Below are 19,711 nucleotides of genomic sequence, written 5' to 3'. Positions count from 1 at the left end.
CCCATCCTGCCTCCACCACTTCCTGTTTTTCCCACAGGGCCCCAAGAAAAATTCTCCACTGTCACTCTGTGGTATGGCCATAAATGTCTCAGCGCCGCCTCACTGATAGGTCTGGTACTGTTTGAACAGGAAGATCAAAATGAATACAAAATGAGAGAAACCAATGTCTGTATTGGGGGTGGGGACACGGTAGTAGAGGAGGAAGCCTGCGATCTTTAGGATCCGCCTCCAGGCTCAGAGGAGGGAGGGTCACAAGTGACAGGCTTGGCCGTGAGAGGGGGCCTCTTTTTACTAACCCCCACTGCGCCATATGAATAAATGGAATGCTGAGGCTTAGGCGCCCCCTTCCCCTGCTGGGATCCAGGTAGGATCCGGTTGCCTTTCTGCGGGGGAGGAGGAAGTGTTGGATTTCAGCGCTAAGGCCTCGGCGGTGCACCTCACGTGCGTGTCTAGCATGCCGTAGTTTTTCCTTTGGCATCTGAAAAAGGCACAACCTGAAAGACCCAGAACCCAGTTTCGGCCCCCAGGTCCTTTGGGACAGGAAGAGAAGAGTCGTGTGGCCGCGAGGAGGCTGTCCTGCGGCGGGGCTGGCCTCGCGGACGCAGGGGACTCCATTTCCCAGCGGGCGCCGCGGCGCTGCCACGCCCCCCTCCCCGCGCGCGCCCGAAGGAGGTAACCGCGGCCGCGCGCCCCCCTGCGCCCCCGCTGCCCAGGATTGGTAGGCTCCACCGCGCGACAGCCGGCTTGGGCTCCGAGCACCGCCAAAGCGAGTGAGGTGTGGGAGCAGGGGGATGGGGAGCCCGTCAGGAAGTCTCAGGGGCCGATTATCTTGGGAAGTGACTTTCAGAGGAATCCACATGTCATCGAAATGGGCGCTATGACCCCGTCGGGTTAAAGTCTTTCTGAGCGACCCAAACAGAAGGTACTGCCGTGTGTCCTCCCCTTTGCACGCGACGGCGCTGGGTCGGCCTGGCGCGCCCTCCCGTGCCCATGGGCGCTAGACTAGGTGTGTGCGCAGCCGCTGTCTCCGGAGGTCGGCCCCGCCCCGCGGCGCTTGGCTCGGCGCAGCCCCGGCCCCCCGGGCTGAATGGTACGGCCCCGGCCCCGGCCTCCCCCTCCGCACCCCGCGCGAGTGGTGCGCGCCCCCCAGTGCAGACGCGGAACTGGCGCCCGTTCGGAGCGGCGCCGCGCTGGGGAGCGACTGACGCCCCGCTGCCGGGGACGTCGGTCCGGGCCTGGCCAGTCCCCCAGAGCTTGGGAGGTAGGAGAGTCTGGGCCGGTGGGGGTTTTGGGCGAGCGTCTGGGGACTCCGAGTGGGAGACGGGCTCTGAGAGGACACCGTGGCTCTTGGAGGAAGGGGTCTCTGAGGAGGCTCTGGAGGAGTGTGAAAGGGCGTGGGGCGGGGCCAGGGATAGGGGCGCCCCGGGCCGAGGAGGGGGCTCGGGCTACTGGGCTTGGTTCCTGCAGGGCGGGCGGCGCGGGTTCGGGTTCGGGGCGGGGGCGGGGGCGGAGGAGAACTGTCCAGCAGGTGAGGGGGCGGGCAGAGCTGGGCAGCCTTGGGGCCCGATCCCGCACAGCGCTTGGCGGGTGTGCTTGTGCGTGTGCGTGCATGCGCCTTATTTTTGGCTGAAATTTGGAGAACCACGTTTGGTTCTCAATAATTTTTTTTTGTTTTTTTAATTTGATGTTTCAAAATTGACTTGCTGGAGAGTGAGAACGCTATTTCATCTTTCTGCAGTCACTCTCCTCCCTATCCTCGTGTATCTACCTTCTTCCACCTTTCCCTGCCCTTCCCTCTACCCCAACCCTGCCAGCTGCCAGCCTCCTTGCTCCAGTTCTTCCGCACGCTGGACCAGTCCGTGCTGATGAGCTTGCAAGGTCACTGCCTGGGGAGGTAGAGGAGGGGAGGAGAGCCTCCTGTTGTGCTCACGTCAGCAGAGATGTCATATTGCTCTCTGGTTCCTGTGGTTTTACTGTGAGATCCTGTGCAAAATGAGGGACGAATCCAAAGGGTTGGTTAGCATGGCCATTTCTGCTGAAAAGACATAGATAACTTAGAAGTTTGTGAATCCTAATTCTACCTCTGGGTGGAGCTGATGGTGATGTCGGACTTCAGCAGATAGATATGCATTTTGAGCTTGATGCTTTTGGAATACATGAAGACAGGAACCAGAGGCTCTATGTTAGTAAATATGGTTGAGGCTACAGGCAAGAGTCGGAGCCTCGTTGGTTGTGAAGACAGAGTGTGAGTTGTGGGTGATGTTAGAGGGTTTAGTCTTTAGAGGAGTTAAAGATGTTAATCTTTGTGGGGAGGGGAGAGAGGAGAGAATGAGAAGAAAAATCTTAGTTATCTCTGCAGTCTGAATAACTGAAGGCAGTAGCTGCTGATTAGATGAATTCTGGCTAAAAATTGTATCCTACCCATAGCTAGAATAATAACAAGATCTCAGGGTCCTTTTGGCTCTGGAAGGAAATGATTGTGAGTGACTTGAGTTTCATCAGATAGTTCTCAGTGGATAGGGACTGAGATCCCTCCAAGGCTAGAGGGGCCTGATGCGTACTCAGTAGGAGGTGCTTCAGGCCTGATCTTTGAGATTTTGACTGGAGAGGACTCCTGGTTTTCAATATAAACATAGATTGCAAGGTGTAGCCTAGAGCTCTGGTTCTATAAATTTTGTTTTACTTTGAGATACTTTGGCTTTCGCTGTAGTCATTTCTACACAGTTCTTTTTTTTTTCGAATCCCATGACAGATTAACTACATAATTCTTTGTTGGAACAAATCATGCTTTTTACTCATATCCCATTTCATTTCTCTGTTTCTCTCCCCCTTGCATTCTGCTCAGGAGGAGCTGAGTGCAGCTCTGTTACGGTGCCCCACCTCCTGTAGTTTGCTCATGACTCTGTTGCAATTGGGAGAACCAAAGGGACCGTTTGGGTTTGTTAAGCAGTGGTGATACCTAGAAATGAATATACGGCATGCTCGGAAACCTGGTGGTGTAGAGATATCAGTATCAAAAGTCAGAATTAGGACGGAGTACAAACTACAGACAGAGGAGGGAGAAGATAACCTAATTCTTAGCAGGTACTGTCAGTGGGAGAAGTGTCTCTAGGTTCAAGGGGAGTGAATTGTTATGGGCCTTGGCGGACTCTGGAGTAGCAGCTGCTAGCACTGTGCGGTCACCAAGCAGGGGAGGGGCTGTGGCTCTGCTATAAATAGTGCTGGGAGCCAGAGTCGCTATGGAGATAAAACTGAATCCTATTACCTGCAGGTCCTCTATTGGGAGCAAGGGAAAGGAGAAAGCAGTATTTTGAGGATTTGAGAGGTATTGCAAATAGGTCTTGTTAATTATTAGGTAGGGGAGAAAAGAGAACTACTCATTACCTAAACCAAATAGGGCCTTAAGCATCCAAGGAGTGTGTATGTCTGTATATATGGGAGTGCCCGCAGCAGCAGGTAAGGGAGTAGAGTGTGTGTGTGTATGTATATATATGATAATGGGTTTCTCTCTGTGTGCATTGAACAAGGTCTTAGGCCGCATGTAGAGCACAGAGGTAGAATCCTGGAACACTAGAAATATGAGAAAAGAACTGCTACTCATAGAAGAAATAGCCCTACTAGAAATAGCTGTGCAGCGGGGTGAAACGTTTTATTTAGAGAAGTGCATAGACACTTAAAAGGAAATAAATTACAATTAAGACCATGAAAGCTTTTCCTAATTTTAGAACATAGTTTAGAAATTTCTCTGAGCACCTCTCCCTCTCCCTGTCCTTGCAGAAATCCTAGTATTTCTACCTCTGATTCATAGCCTCTGTATTGTATAGTAGGACAAGGACTCATCTGTGTGTATTGTATTACTGATTCTGAGCCTAAGATCAAAATAGAGGGGAGATTATGATTCAGCACCAAGGGCAGAGCTAGTAGCAGTGGCCTCTGGGCTCCTTTCTTGCCTGAAGCGCGGAGAAAAGTGGTGCAGAGGAGGCAATTGGGGCAATGGACATTTTCATTTGAGATCACATGAGGTAGAATAGCCAGCTGTTATTGTCTGAGCATGGTTAACTAGACAGTCTATGTGGTAGTTTCACATCAAGCTGAATGCAGATTGTTGAAACAATTGCGTTTCCATCTAGACCTAGAAGTGCAGATTAGTGCTAGTTAAGGAGTCTGGTTTGATCCTGATCCACTCTGGAGGGATCCTGAGAGTGACTTCCATTTTTGTTACAATGACTGAGTCCAAATTAGACAGCCTAGGTCTGTTTTTCAGAAACAGAGCCCCAGGTGTTAAGCTGGAAATGAAGTCACTGGTAGGGATAGGTAGGTGAACTATTATTTATCTACTATCTACTTCTTTTTTTTTCTTGAGACGGAGTCTCACTCTGTGGCCCAGGCTCGAGTGCAGTGGCGTGATCTCGGCTCACTGCAGCCTCCGCCAAAGCAATTCTCGTGCCTCAGACTCCCGAGTAACTGGGATTACAGACGTATGCCACCACCTCTGGCTATTTTTTTTGTATTTTTAGTAGAGATGGGGTTTTGCCATGTTGGCCGACTGGTCTGGAACTCCTGACCTCAGGTGATCCGCCTCAGCCTCCCAGAGTTCTGGGATTACAGGTGTGAGCCACCGTGCCCTGCCTATCTATTTTTTAACATTTTATTCTGTGAGCTCATAAACCTAGACACAAGGCTAGGCAAGTGTCAAGTTCTCCTATCATTAGTATGAAAGTGGAAGACCTTCTGACCTCTGCCCCTGGCCGGGAAGAAGCTGAGAGGGATGAGTCCCTTAGGCACAGCAGTGGATCTTATCAGTACTTTTTTTCCTATTAGACTTCGGTTTTCAGAATTCCTCCCGGGAATGCTGACTCCTTGCTTGGTGCCCTGATGCTTCTCTGAGATGAACTGATGAATTGGAACCATGGTGCAAAAGAAGAAGTTCTGTCCTCGGTTACTTGACTATCTAGTGATCGTAGGGGCCAGGTAACCAAGAAGAGATGGACTTTTGTCTTAACGTCTGGGATAGCCATAAAACCTGCAGTTGTTCCCCTCTCCAGTTTCCACGTTGCTTTGCATAGCTCATTTTCCCCTGTTATTTTACCCTGCTGGGAGCGTTGAAGCCAATAGGGAAACAGCAAAGTCAGGTGGATTGAAAGCAAAACCCTGCTCTTAACTAACATCTTTGTGATGTTGAGCAAATACACTCTTTATATCTCAGTTTTCTTATTTCGTAAAAAGGAAAAGTACTTCAAAAGCTCCTCCTCTGTGTATGCTTTTTTGGTAATTTATTAGCTAATTCACTTTAAAAGATGTTAATCATCTAAAGGTGCCAATGATAATTTTATTGTCAAAATCTCTTGTTGCAGAATAGGTGCCTTCATGACAGTGCAGACTTCACTTAGGCTACCAGCTCCATATGGCAGGCAGCACCCGTATTTTCCAAGGTGTTACAGTCAGGTTACTTTATCCAAAATAGCATCTTGAGCTTTATTCATCGACAGTGGTTAAAATGTGATAGCCCATTCCATCCCTTCAGGCTGCTGAATTTGTCTTTATGTTCTTCAGGCACCCGAGCAGTGACAGCGTGGCCCAGACTCCTGAACTGCTACGACGATACCCCTTAGAGGATCACGCTGAGTTTCCCCTGCCCCCAGACGTCGTGTTCTTCTGTCAGCCCGAGGGCTGCCTGAGCGTGCGGCAGCGGCGCATGAGCCTCCGGGATGATACCTCTTTTGTCTTCACCCTCACTGACAAGGACACTGGAGTCACGCGATACGGCATCTGTGTTAACTTCTACCGCTCCTTCCAGAAGCGAATCCCTAAGGAGAAGGGGGAAGGGGGGGCAGGGTCCCATGGGAAGGAAGGAACCCGCGCCACCTGTGCCTCAGAAGAGGGTGGCACTGAGAGCTCAGAGAGTGGCTCATCCCGGCAGCCTCCCAGTGCCGACTCTACCCCTGATGTGAACCAGTCTCCTCGGGGCAAACGCCAGGCCAAGGCGGGGAGCCGCTCCCGCAACAGTACTCTCACGTCCCTGTGCGTGCTCAGTCACTACCCTTTTTTCTCCACCTTCCGAGAGTGTCTGTATACCCTCAAGCGCTTGGTGGACTGCTGTAGTGAGCGCCTGCTGGGCAAGAAGCTGGGCATCCCTCGAGGTGTACAAAGGTACGGTTTGCTGCTGCTGCCCAATGGGAGCATTTTAGAGATTCCATGTAATTGGTCTTTGAGGGGCATAGGAAATTTCCTCTGCAACTCAAGGTCCTTCAGACCTATCTAAGCATATTTAGAGTATTTAGAGTAAATATTTTTTCTTCTGGAGATGGAGTCTCGCTCTGTTCCCCAGGCTGGAATACAGTGGTGTGATCTCAGCTCACTGCAACCCCTGCCTCCTAGGTTCAAGTGATCCTTCTGCCTCAGCCTCCCGAATAGCTGAGATTACAGGTGTGTGCCACCACGCCCAGCTAATTTTGGTACTTTTAGTAGAGACAGGGTTTCACCATGTTGGCCAGGCTGGTCTCAAACTCCTGACCTCAGGTGGTCCATCCACCTTGGCCTCCGGAAGTGCTGGGATTATAAGTGTGAGCACCATGCCCAGCCAAGAGTTAATTTTTTTTTTTTTTTTTTTTTTTTTGAAACAGAGTCTCGCTCTGTCGCCCAGACTGGAGTGCAGTGACGGGATCTCAGCTCACTGCAAGCTCCGCTTCCTGGGTTCACGCCATTCTCCTGCCTCAGCCTCCCGAGTAGCTGGGACTACAGGCGCCCGCCACCTTGCCCAGCTAGTTTTTTGTGTTTTTTAGTAGAGACGGGTTTCACCATGCTAGCCAGGATAGTCTCGATCTCCTGACGTCGTGATCCGCCCGTCTCAGCCTCCCAAAGTGCTGGGATTACAGGCTTGAGCCACCGCGCCCGGCCGAGTTAATCTTTACTAAGCAAAAGACTCTGCAGAGTTAAACCTCCTTCCAAAATTGTGTTTGGAGTAATGCTGTAATTTGATGTTTAATGGTGGTTAGGACAGTAAGTCTTATCCAGTATATATTTTTACATTTGCTCTTGCTGTTGTATATACCTTCTGGTCCTATCTGAGCTCAGAGACTGGGCTTTCCTAATGATGCTCCTTTTCCCGTTGTCATCGTTAGAGCCTCTGTGGTGATACTGGGTTGCAGTGGGGTATCAGCTCCTGATGCTAATGTGTCTGGTTCCTGCTGTCTGCTTCTCAGGGACACCATGTGGCGGATCTTTACTGGATCGCTGCTGGTGGAGGAGAAGTCAAGTGCCCTTCTGCATGACCTTCGGGAGATTGAGGCCTGGATCTATCGATTGCTGCGCTCCCCAGTACCCGTCTCTGGGCAGAAGCGAGTAGACATCGAGGTCCTACCCCAAGAGCTCCAGCCAGCTCTGACCTTTGCTCTTCCAGACCCATCTCGATTCACCCTAGTGGATTTCCCACTGCACCTTCCCTTGGAACTTCTAGGTGTGGACGCCTGTCTCCAGGTGCTAACCTGCATTCTGTTAGAGCATAAGGTGAGAGACCAGCTTCCTAGACCTTTCTAGGGGAGGAACTCTTAAATATGCCAGTGGCCAGATCATGAGCTCTTGGAGGACAGGGACTACATATTTTTCATCTTTTTGTGCTCAGGAGGTAACATGATGCCTGGTATACAGCAGGTATTCCGTAGATGTGGGTTGAATTAAGATACTGGTATCATGTGGGATGTATTCAGAGGGTTTACCATTCATTAGGGCTTATCCTTTTTTTTTTTTTTTTTTTTTTTTTTTTTGAGACGGAGTCTTGCTCTGTCGCCGGGGCTGGAGTACAGTGGCCGGATCTCAGCTCACTGCAAGCTCCGTCTCCCGGGTTTACGCCATTCTCCTGCCTCAGCCTCCCAAGTAGCTGGGACTACAGGTGCCCGTCACCTCGCCCGGCTAGTTTTTTGTATTTTTTTAGTAGAGACGGGGTTTCACCGTGTTAGCCAGGATGGTCTCGATCTCCTGACCTCGTGATCCGCCCATCTCAGCCTCCCAAAGTGCTGGGATTACAGGCTTGAGCCACCGCGCCCGGCCAGGGCTTATCCTTAATTGTACTGATCTAATTCTTTGGAAATATCAGTAGTTCTGTTTCATGAGTGGTCCTGGGATGGGCAGTACAAGAACTAGGAAGGTAAGGGAGTGATTTGCATATCTCAGGTGAGGGAGGATCACCATTGTGCCTGAATTGGGAGGTGGCAGGCATGGTGGGGCAGAGGGCAGTGCGAAAGGCAAAGCTGGAGCTGTAGGCATGGTGAATTGGAAACCAAGTTGTAATGTTGGAAGCTGTTTTCTTGTAAACCTTATTTTATGTTTTGGAGTGATTCTTACTGGATGGCTCCTGACAGGTGGTGCTACAGTCTCGAGACTACAATGCACTCTCCATGTCTGTGATGGCATTCGTGGCAATGATCTATCCACTGGAGTATATGTTTCCTGTCATCCCGCTGCTTCCCACCTGCATGGCATCAGCAGAGCAGGTGAGTCTCAAGGCGTCTTCCGGCTTTGTCACCTTTGTCTTCCTGAGGGAGGAGGCCTAATGCTCAAAGAAGTTGTAAGTGAGTGCTGGTCCTCAATCTTTTGTCATAACTTATTTGTCTGCAAAATCTGACTGATTTGAACTGATCTGGTGGCAAAGCTTATGCAATTTGTAGTTTTTATTTATCACAACAAATGTTAATGACTGTAGGCTACTGGCTACACTGCCGCAGGTGTTACGTAATACAGTAATTCCTCCTTATCTGTGGAGGATATGTTCCGAAACCCCCAGTGGATGCCTCAAACCACAGATGGTTCCAAACTCTGTAGATACCTTGTTTTTTTCTATATATACATACTAATGATACAGTTTAATTTATGAATTAGGCACAGTAAGAGGTTAACAATTTCTCTTTGGGCATTTATTTGGTGTTTTTGGAGACAGAGTCTCCATCTGTCCCCCAGGCTGGAGTGCAGTGGCACAGTCTTGGCTCACTGGAGCCTCCGCCTCCCGGGTTCAAGTGATTCTCCTGCTTCAGCCTCCCTAGTAGCTGGGATTACAGGCACAGCCACCATGCCCGGCTAGTTTTTTGTATTTTTAGTAGAGACAAGATTTCCCCGTGTTGGCCTGGCTGGTCTTGAACTCTTGACCTCGGGTGATCCGCCTGCCTCAGCCTCCCAAAGTGCTGGGATTACAGGCATGAGCCACCGCGCCTGACCTCTTTGGACATATATTTGGCTTCTCTTTGGCATATCCCAATTGCCAGCATCAGTACGCTTGTGCTTTGGGGCCATTATTAAGTAAAATAAAGGTTACTTGAACACAAACACTGAGATTGTGCGACAGTTGACCTGATAACTGAGATGGCTACAGGTGAGTAGTGTATACAGCATGGATATGCTGGACAAAGGGATGATTCATGTCTGGGTGGGACAGAGTGGGACAGCATGAGATTTCATCATGCTTCTTAGAACTATTGTCCTGGACTTCAGATATGATCAAGCTGCAATTTAAAATTTATGAATTGTTTATTTCTGGAATTTTCCTTTTAATATTTCAGACTGCAGTTTACCTCAGGTAACTGGAATCACAGAAAGTGAAACTCTGGATAAGGAATACTACTGTATACAAAAAAATGTACTATGTAACCTTTCAAAAAATCTGAAAAATTCTGAATTTTCAAATACATCTGGCCTCAAGGGTTTTGGAAGAGGGATTGTTTCTGCATTTCCTTATCTAGAAGAATCCGGACTTGATAAGTGCTCGTGATAGGTTTTGTCTTTGTTTCTCACCTTTATCGTTTCCACAGCTGCTGTTGGCTCCAACTCCGTACATCATTGGGGTTCCTGCCAGCTTCTTCCTCTACAAACTGGACTTCAAAATGCCTGATGATGTATGGCTAGTGGATCTGGACAGCAACAGGGTGAGGTTCTTCGCTGAGGCATTGTAGCGTCTGGAGGAGGATTGCATTCTAGACCCAGTCCTGGGATATGTGTTTTTCTAGATTCCTTTCAGGAACGTTCTAAGTTGTTGGATAATTTCTATTGTGAGACTTATTGAAAAATTTTTTTAAATGCTCCTTTTACCTTATTGGCCAAATAAGCCCTTGGTTAGGTCTCAGAGAATTTTAGGATTTATTTTTGCCAGAATTAAGTGGTGCCTCCACCATATCCTCCAAGAGCAGTCAGACAGTTGTGATCCGAAGACCATTACATGTGGTATAGATCATCTCTTAATGGTTTCCCTGGAGTATAGTTTCCAGTAAGAAACTGTCTTTCAATGCAGGCTTAATGAATTATTTGACCATTCTGCAATGTGAGTATATTCAAACTTTGGTGGGAAGCCCTTATGTGTGTTCATTGTAAAACTTTAAAAAAATAAAAATAAGCGTAAATGAAGTAAGTGAAAAGCAAAACCGTAATCTTTTTATTTAGCGATAATAACCAATAGCATTAAGGTATATTTCCTTTCAGATGCATATGTATGTCGTATGTGTGTGTACATATCTTATTGTGTAGTTATATAACGTGTGTTCGTTTATATAATAATACTGTATATACATCCTCTTATTTTTATTTACCCTGTGTAAGAGAAATTCCTTAGCAATAAACTCTAAGGTCACGTCTTTTATCATTTCTCTGGTGCAGGTGATTGCCCCCACCAATGCAGAAGTGCTGCCTATTCTGCCAGAACCAGAGTCACTAGAGCTGAAAAAGCATTTAAAGCAGGTACGTGAAGAGTGAAGGAAAGAGAGGGGAGTAATAGATGCTGTGGGGTTCCTATAGGAAGACAGCTGTTCTCAGAGCCAGTTTCCTATCAAACTTCAAATGGAGTAGTTTTCTTCACCCTGGATGGGCTTAAGAAAAGGGATATCCCATTTCTGGGTGGCAGAGTGAATCTCAGTGGTTTTGATTCCAACTCATTTTATGCCTTACTATATTCTAATGCTTATTATACTGTATAAAATAGCCCTTCACTGTCTGTTTCTTGTATGTGTGCCACTCTCTATGGCCTCAGAACATTTTCGGGGTCTTTTTTTTTTTTTTTTTTTTTTTGAGACAGAGTCTTGCTCTGTCGCCCAGGCTGGAGTGCAGTGGTGCAATCTCAGTGCGCTGCAAGCTCCGTCTCCCGGGTTCATGCGGTTCTCCTGCCTCAGCCTCCCCAGCAGCTGGGACTACAGGTGCACGCCACCACGCCCAGCTAATTTTTTTGTATTTTTAGTAGAGATGGGGTTTCACCGTGTTAGCCAGGATGGTCTCAATCTCCTGACCTCATGATCCACCCGCTTCATCTTCCCAAAGTGCTGGGATTACAGGCATGAGCCACCATGCCCTGCCGATTTTCTCAGTCTTGTTAGGTGGAAGTTAGTAGTGTGGACCATCTGGCTGCTTTTGTATCATCTTCTAGAGTTGATCCTGAGGTTCCTTTCTTCAAAAATTCCTTTCTTTGGCCGGGCATGTTGCCTCATGCCTGTAATCCCAGCACTTAAGGAGGCCGAGGTGGATGGATCACAAGGTCAGGAGTTTGAGACCAGCCTGGCCAATATGGTAAAACTCCATCTCTATTAAAAATGCAAAAATTAGCCAGGCGTGGTGGCGGACGCCCGTAGTCCAGCTGCTCGGGAGGCTGAGGCAGGAGAATCACTTGAACCCAGGAGGCAGAGGTTGCAGTGAGCCAAGATCGTGCCACTGCACTCCTGCCTGGGCCACAGAGTGAGACTATCTCAAACAAACAAATTCCTTTCTTTGAGTAATTCCTCACATCCATTTTTTATTGATTTATTTTCTTCCTCTGCATGCTGAACACAGTACCTGAAGGTAACACATGACAAAGCTTGATTCCCTTCCCCTGCCTTATGTCTTGTGTAGAAACACCAGTAGATAGCACTGTGTTTATTTTTAGGACTCCCTGCTCTCATTTGAAGGGCCTTTAGAAACCTTTTTCTGTGTTGTCTAAAGTACTTAGTAGTACCTCTAGATGCTATGTTTGGGTTTAAATGGGTCATTTTGTATCATCCCTCTCACCTCAGTTGCTTCATCACTGCTGATATAATGTGATACCTTGTTACTGCAGAGTCTAGTGGGAATTTTAAGTCCTGACCCCGTGATCTGCCCGTCTCGGCCTCCCAAAGTACTGGGATTACAGACATGAGCCACCGCGCCCCGCCAAGAATTATATTTTAAATATTTGAAGGAGCTAAGATCCTTGGACTCATTGATCCTGTGTTCTAACTCCTGCTATTCAAAGTGTGGTTTATGGACCAGCAACATTAGCATCACTTGGGCTTATTAAAGTGCAGGATCACTCCAGGCATATTGAATCGGGATCTGCGTTTTGACAACCTCCGCCAGTGATTTCTCTCCTCACTCACATTTGAGAAGCACTGCTGCTCTCGACCAGTGGTCTTCACCCTGCCCCATTGAGCCTCTGAGGGGCCGATTTAGCTTGGGATCCCTGAGCATGTGAGGCTCTGCTTCCTGTGTCCTTCAGAGCAGCTATGTTTTCAAATTTCCATTCTGTATAGTTTCACATGGATTCCAATTTTAAAAAACATTTAATGACTATAATAATTTTGCAAACAACTGTCCTGGACTTCAGATAAGATCAAGTTGCCTTAAGCTAGGTTGTCTTAAGATGGAGAGCTGGCCGGGCGCGGTGGCTCAAGCCTTAATCCCAGCACTTTGGGAGGCCGAGACGGGCGGATCACAAGGTCAGGAGATCGAGACCATCCTCGCTAACACGGTGAAACCCTGTCTCTACTAAAAAATGCAAAAAGCTAGCCGGGCGGGTTGGCGGGCGCCTGTAGTCCCAGCTACTTGGGAGGCTGAGGTAGGAGAATGGTGTAAACCTGGGAGGCGGAGCTTGCAGTGAGCTGAGATCCGGCCACTGCACCCCAGCCTGGGCGACAGAGCAAGACTCCGTCTCAAAAAAAAAAAAAAAGATTGAGAGCTATATATTTCAGACTGTTTTCTTTTTTTTTTTTTTTTTTTTTTTTTGAGAGACGGAGTCTTGCTGTGTCGCCCAGGCTGGGGTGCAGTGGCCGGATCTCAGCTCATTGCAAGCTCCGCCTCCCGGGTTTTTACACCATTCTCCTGCCTCAGCCTCCCGAGTAGCTGGGACTACAGGCGCCCGCCACCTCGCCCGGCTAGTTTTTTGTATTTTTTAGTAGAGACGGGGTTTCACCGTGTTAGCCAGGATGGTCTCGAACTCCTGACGTCGTGATCCGCCCGTCTCGGCCTCCCAAAATGCTGGGATTACAGGCTTGAGCCACCGCGCCCGGCCTTTCAGACTGTTTTCTAAAGGCTAGAGTATTGGGATTTTTGTTTCAAAGATGAAAGGTCTGAAATGGGTTGACCATGATTTGCAAATTAGCACTGTTCTTTGTTGCAGAACTTTTTGACCAGAGAATACGAGGTAGAAGACTTTAGGAAGGCTCTTTCCTTGGAGTTGAAATTGGCTAGCTGCCCAGGAACGTGCCTTGTATAAGGAATTTTCTTGTTGTTCCACAGGCCTTGGCCAGCATGAGCCTCAACACCCAGCCCATCCTCAATCTGGAGAAATTTCATGAGGGCCAGGAGATACCGCTTCTCTTGGGAAGGCCTTCTAATGACCTGCAGTCCACACCGTCCACTGAATTCAACCCGCTTATCTATGGCAACGATGTGGATTCTGTGGATGTTGCAACCAGGTAAGACCAAGCCGATTATGTAATCACAAGTTCTTAAATTGATCTCTTTGCTCTCTAAGTGACCTTAGGGCTGACTATTTCCCTGAACCAGGGTTTCTGTTTTTTTTGAGATGGAGTCTCACTCTTGTTGGAGTACAATGGCATAATCTCAGCTCACTGCAACTTCCACCTCCCGGGTTCAAGTGATTCTCCTGCCTCAGCTTCCTAAGTGACTGGGATTACAGGCACCTGCCACCACGCCTGGCTAATTTTTATATTTCTAGTAGTGACAGTGTTTCACCATGTTGGCCGGGCTGGTCTCGAACTCCTGACCTCAGGTGATCTGCCCACCTCGGCCTCCCAAAGTGCTGGGATTACAGTCGTGTGCCACTGCACCCAGCCCAGGGTTTCTTTATATATAAAATATGTGCCATATTTGATTGTGATTTTCCACCTTGGTAAAAGCAAAGTGAAGAAATAGTAAACCACGTGCTCAGGATGAATAGGGGGCTGATGATTCTTTTAAGGTATCTCTCCCTGGCCGGGCGCGGTGGCTCACACCTGTAATCCCAGCACTTTGGGAGGCTGAGGTTGGCGGATCGCGAGGTCAGGTGATCGAGACCATCCTGGCTACCACAGTGAAACCCCGTCTCTACTAAAAATACAAAAAAAATTAGCTGGGCATGGTGGCGGGTGCCTGTAGTCCCAGCTACTCGGGAGACTGAGGCAGGAGAATGGTGTGAACCCAAGAGGCGGAGCTTGCATTGAGCCAAGATTGCGCCACTGCACTCCAGCCTGAGCAACAGGGCCAGACTCTGTCTCAAAAAAAAAAAAAGGTGTCTCTCCCCTTGGAAGCCTGTTAAGTGATGGCTTTGGGAGGTGTTCTGAGACTTTGGATCATGGGAATCCTTACCCTACAGGGCATGGGTCTCAAATTATCTCATCATCTCCTTCCCCAGGGTCGCCATGGTACGGTTCTTCAACTCTGCCAACGTGCTGCAGGGATTTCAGATGCACACACGTACCCTGCGCCTCTTCCCTCGGCCTGTGGTAGCTTTTCAAGCTGGCTCCTTTCTAGCCTCACGTCCCCGCCAGACTCCTTTTGCCGAGAAATTGGCCAGGACTCAAGCTGTGGAGTACTTTGGGGAATGGATCCTTAACCCCACCAACTATGCCTTTCAGCGAATTCACAACAGTGAGTCCACCTGCCCTCTGCTCCGCTCTGCCTTCTGCCTCTGTCCTCTTGATGGACTTTGATTTTTCCTTTGCTCATCTTTGACCTGTGCCTTCTGTCCTTGCTCTGCTTTAGACTTTTTCCTGCTCTTCTTTCAGGCATTGCTTGCCTTTTTTTCCTTGCTGCTGACTTTCTATTCTTTTCCCTCATGGGGTAGATATGTTTGATCCAGCCCTGATTGGTGACAAGCCGAAGTGGTATGCTCATCAGCTGCAGCCTATCCACTATCGCGTCTATGACAGCAATTCCCAGCTGGCTGAGGCCCTGAGTGTACCACCAGAGCGGGACTCTGACTCCGAACCTACTGATGATAGGTGAGCATCCTTAGGGTAGCAAAAAGGTTTTTAAGGTGAAGAGGCTCTCACTAGCCCTTCTTTAGCACAGAAGAGGCAATCTCATAGGCTTCCCATATCAGTATTTTTTTTTAAATTTTATTTCTTTATTTTTTTTCATGTGTGACAGAGTCTTGCCGCTCTGTCACCTAGGCTGGAGTGCAGTGGTGCCGTCTCAGCTCACTGCAACCTCCGCCTCCCAGGTTCAAGTGATTCTCCTGCCTCTGCCTCCCAAGTAGTTGGGACTACCTGGCTAATTTTTATATATATACTTTTTTTTTTTTTTTTTTTTTGAGACGGAGTCTCGCTCTGTCACCCAGGCTGGAGTGCAGTGGCCGGATCTCAGCTCACTGCAAGCTCCGCCTCCCGGGTTTACGCCATTCTCCGGCCTCAGCCTCCCGAGTAGCTGGGACTACAGGCGCCTGCCACCTCGCCCGGCTAGTTTTTTGTATTTCTTAATAGAGACGGGGTTTCACCGTGTTAGCCAGGATGGTCTCGATCTCCTGACCTCGTGATCCGCCCGTCTCGGCCTCCCAAAGTGCTGGGATTACAGGCTTGAGCCACCGCGCCCGGCCATATATACATTTTTTGAGATGGAGTCTCGCTGTGTCTTCCAGGCTAAAGTGCAGTGGCATGATCTTGGCTCACTGCAAGCTCCCTCTTGGGTTCAAGCGATTCTCTTGCCCCAGCCACCTGAATAGCTGGGATTACAGGCACATGCTATCACGCCAAGCTAATTTTTTGTATTTTTAGTAAAGACAGAGTTTCACTATGTTAGCCAGGCTGGTTTCAAACTCATGCCCTCAAGTGATTCACCTACCTCGGCCTCCCAAAGTGCTAGGATTACAGGCGCGAGCCACTGCGCCCGGCTACTTTTTGTATTTTTAGTAGAGATGGTATTTCACCATGTTGGCCAGGCTGGTCTCAAACTCCAGACCTCAGGTGATCAATCCGCCTTAGCCTCCCAGAGTGCTGGGATTACAGGCGTGAGCCACTGTCCCAGCCCCCATTATCAGTCTTTATGCTTTGGTTGACTGTTTTTCTTGGCTTCCTTATTTGATTTGTACCCTGGCCTTGCGTTCAGAGTGCTCCCCCTTTTATTTTTCCTAGTGCTGATTGCAGGTGTTCTCCCTGCCCCTTTCTGTTTTGTTTTTTATGCAATTCACTCTGCAGTGGCAGTGATAGTATGGATTATGACGATTCAAGCTCTTCTTACTCCTCCCTTGGTGACTTTGTCAGTGAAATGATGAAATGTGACATTAATGGTGATACTCCCAGTAAGTGTGCTTGGGGAGATTGGCCAGCCCTGGGCAAGGGTTGGGGGTCTAGGGATGGGGTGGTCTCTACCTGCCTCCCTTGGATTTTGGCAGATGTGGACCCTCTGACGCATGCAGCACTGGGGGATGCCAGCGAGGTGGAGATTGACGAGCTGCAGAATCAGAAGGAAGCAGAAGAGCCTGGGCTAGACAGTGAGAACTCTCAGGAAAACCCCCCACTGCGCTCCAGCTCCAGCACCACTGCCAGCAGCAGCCCCAGCACCATCATCCACGGAGCCAACTCTGTAAGTGAGGAGTGGTGGATGAGTGAGAACCATGGCCTGGGATGTGGGCCTCATCTATTAGGAAAGCCAGGCTGTAGCTATTCATTTGCTTCTTCTCACACAATTTTCTCATCTTCCTCTTCATGGGCCCTAGAGCTTAGAGCCTAAGAGACCTAGTTTTGACCCCAAAAGGAGTTCATCAGGCTTTGTTCAGGGTACAACTGTGATCCCCCTTATATAGTTTGTGGGGACAGAGAACAGGTGCCACAGAGATCATTTCCCACACATTCCTTAGGCTAGAAATCTGACAGGCCTGGTCCAGCACTGCCAAACTGGGATTACAGGAAGGTACCATTGGGCACCAGCTAACCACTTTCAATTTCATGTGGCCTTCAGGAACCTGCTGACTCTACGGAGATGGATGATAAGGCAGCAGTAGGCGTCTCCAAGCCCCTCCCTTCCGTGCCTCCCAGCATTGGCAAGTCGAACGTGGACAGACGTCAGGCAGAAATTGGAGAGGGGTCAGTGCGCCGACGAATCTATGACAATCCATACTTCGAGCCCCAATATGGCTTTCCCCCTGAGGAAGATGAGGATGAGCAGGGGGAAAGTTACACTCCCCGATTCAGCCAACATGTCAGTGGCAATCGGTGAGAGCCTGGGGATCCCTTCTAGATGGGTGACTGAAGGACCTCACCTCAGTGGACCCTGGTCGAGGGTTAATCAGAAAGTCTAAGTCTGAATGCTCTCGTGGTCCTGCCATCCCCAGAGGGTGGTGTTTTGATCCAGGGGTTTAGGAATTACAGGAAGGGAGCAGCAGCTGCAGTGTAGCGTAAGGCTCATACTCCCAAGGTCAAGTACCCCTGCCTGGGGCTCATAGGTGCCACTGTGCATTCAAGGGCTCAAAAGCTGCTGCGGCCCAACAGCTTGAGACTGGCAAGTGACTCAGATGCAGAGTCAGACTCTCGGGCAAGCTCTCCCAACTCCACCGTCTCCAACACCAGCACCGAGGGCTTCGGGGGCATCATGTCTTTTGCCAGTAAGTGCCTTCAGCTGTCTCTCTCATTCCTGTGTTCCATTTTCTCTACAGCAGAGCCTGACTATCGCAAATGTTGTTTAGAACTTCACATGTCGGGCTAGGTTAGCATTAGCAAGCTCTAATTCAGTCATTTGGGTGATACTGAATAAGGTGTTTTCAAGTGAGGGCAGTAAAGGACAGGGACAGATTAGTCATTATTATGCCTGGTCGTTTCAGTCTATTTCAGGTAAGAGCTGGATGGGTAACTGGAAAACAGGCAGTAAATTCAGAATCACACACTTGTACTTATATTTAATGGAAATACTCTGGTCAAATTTGATTTGAGTCTATATCTGGTATCTTCTTTGCCTCATAACGGACTCTTCCATGAATGTGCTTTGAAATCGATACGAGATTGAATTTTGTGCTTAGAGAGTATTTTCAGCAGTGTGGGGTGGTATCAGTTAAAGATTGAAGACAGACTATGGACTAGAGAGAGCCAACATCGAGGATCCCTGTTATCGTGAGTTTCTTCAGCAGCCAGGGAGGGACAGTGCCAGCTTCAGACCAGAAGCCCGTTAACTGCCAGCTTTCATGCTGTGCAGCAGTAGATGAGAGACTCGGATATTATCATGTGAGGTGGACAGAGAAAGCTGTTACTGGGTTTTGGCTGCTCCTGGCAATGACTCCATTGTTTGCCTGGAGTTAGACTTGATCCTTTCTAAGACAGATCAGAGATGATCTGATCCATCAAACTGGGACTGTGTTTGGAAAGGAGGGAGGTGCAGATGCTGATAGTCATTAGTCTAATGCTTTGATTACTTACTCTGCCAAGTCATCACTCTCGCACCCTCCCCTTGATAGGCAGCCTCTATCGGAACCACAGTACCAGCTTCAGTCTTTCAAACCTCACACTGCCCACCAAAGGTGTCCGAGAGAAGGCCACACCCTTCCCCAGTCTGAAAGGTAACTACAGCCTTCCTTTTGCCAAGCCAGGTTTCTCCGGGAGATATTTCAGGCTGTGGGTTCATGTCAGGAGCCCTGCGTCTGGTGAATCCTTTGACCTGGTTGTCATCCCTCATGTTGCTCCTCATGGCTTTCACTGCACATCTTGGGCTCCGATGGTTGTCAAATGGAAACCATCTTCATAGCTAGAGAGGGCCCTGTTATGTCATTTAGGACAATGGCAGCTGTGGGATTACTGCTGCTTCTCGGGAGGACCCTGTCAGGGTACGTGATTAACATAGGGATCATCAGCCGCCTCCAGTCGTCTGCTGGGTTGCCACTGCATGAACTTAGGACAAACTCCATGCCAAGGAGCTGGCCTACCAGAGAATGGTTATGGGGAGCCTGGCAGCATTTATAGAGCACAGCCTCTCACCTCTCACGCACTCATAAGCCTGTCAACCCAGGGCTTGTGAGCGCGCCAGGTAGTATTTGTTAGTTTCTAGGGGCAGTTAAGACCTTATTTGAAAGCCAGGCGCAGTGGCTTACACCTGTAATCCCAGCACTTGCACTTTGGGAGGCCAAGGCAGGTGGATCACGATGTCAGGAGATCAAGACCATCCTGGCTAACATGGGGAAACCCCGTCTCTACTGAAAACAAAAAAAAATTAGCCAGGTGTGGTGGCGGGCGCCTGTAGTCCCAGCTACTTGGGAGGCTGAGGCAGGAGAATGGCGTGAACCTGGGAGGCGGAGCTTGCAGTGAGCTGAGATCATGCCCCTGCCCTCCAGCCTGGGCGACAGAGCAAGACTCTATCTTAAAAAGTAAAAAGACCTGGCCGGGCGCGGTGGCTCAAGCCTGTAATCCCAGCACTTTGGGAGGCCGAGACGGGCGGATCACGAGGTCAGGAGATCGAGACCATCCTGGCGAACACGGTGAAACCCCGTCTCTACTAAAAAATACAAAAAACTAGCCGGGCGAGGTGGCGG

General features: G+C 49.1%; 2 protein-coding genes across 51 annotated transcripts in view; one reads left to right on the top strand and one right to left on the bottom strand.

Moving 5' to 3' along the window:
• The window catches only part of ACP2 (acid phosphatase 2, lysosomal), a 114,737-nt gene that overhangs the window by 29,920 nt on the left and 65,106 nt on the right, over window positions 1–19,711 (bottom strand). The gene's annotated exons all lie outside the window — the stretch shown is intronic.
• MADD (MAP kinase activating death domain) overlaps window positions 690–19,711 on the top strand; it is a 56,980-nt gene continuing 37,958 nt past the window's right edge. For 17 of the 50 annotated variants that reach the window (XM_050759089.1, XM_050759084.1, XM_050759095.1 and 14 more), the window contains exons 1-15: window positions 711–922; window positions 4,822–4,971; window positions 5,554–6,150; window positions 7,203–7,506; window positions 8,358–8,489; window positions 9,798–9,911; window positions 10,636–10,716; window positions 13,498–13,676; window positions 14,615–14,850; window positions 15,047–15,203; window positions 16,395–16,498; window positions 16,592–16,782; window positions 17,158–17,411; window positions 17,661–17,800; window positions 18,644–18,745. In XM_050759089.1, coding sequence (XP_050615046.1) covers window positions 4,910–4,971; window positions 5,554–6,150; window positions 7,203–7,506; window positions 8,358–8,489; window positions 9,798–9,911; window positions 10,636–10,716; window positions 13,498–13,676; window positions 14,615–14,850; window positions 15,047–15,203; window positions 16,395–16,498; window positions 16,592–16,782; window positions 17,158–17,411; window positions 17,661–17,800; window positions 18,644–18,745 — 2,653 coding nt within the window. In that variant the 5' untranslated portion in view covers window positions 711–922; window positions 4,822–4,909. Of the gene's footprint in view, window positions 923–1,056; window positions 1,262–4,821; window positions 4,972–5,553; window positions 6,151–7,202; window positions 7,507–8,357; window positions 8,490–9,797; window positions 9,912–10,635; window positions 10,717–13,497; window positions 13,677–14,614; window positions 14,851–15,046; window positions 15,204–16,394; window positions 16,499–16,591; window positions 16,783–17,157; window positions 17,412–17,660; window positions 17,801–18,643; window positions 18,746–19,711 lie in introns of those variants that run through there. The other 33 variants (XM_050759112.1, XM_050759110.1, XM_050759106.1 and 30 more) reach the window with 6 other exon arrangements.

This window comes from Macaca thibetana, chromosome 14, assembly GCF_024542745.1.
Source record: "Macaca thibetana thibetana isolate TM-01 chromosome 14, ASM2454274v1, whole genome shotgun sequence".
NCBI lineage: Eukaryota > Metazoa > Chordata > Mammalia > Primates > Cercopithecidae > Macaca > Macaca thibetana.
This window is presented reverse-complemented; position numbering and strand designations above follow the sequence as displayed.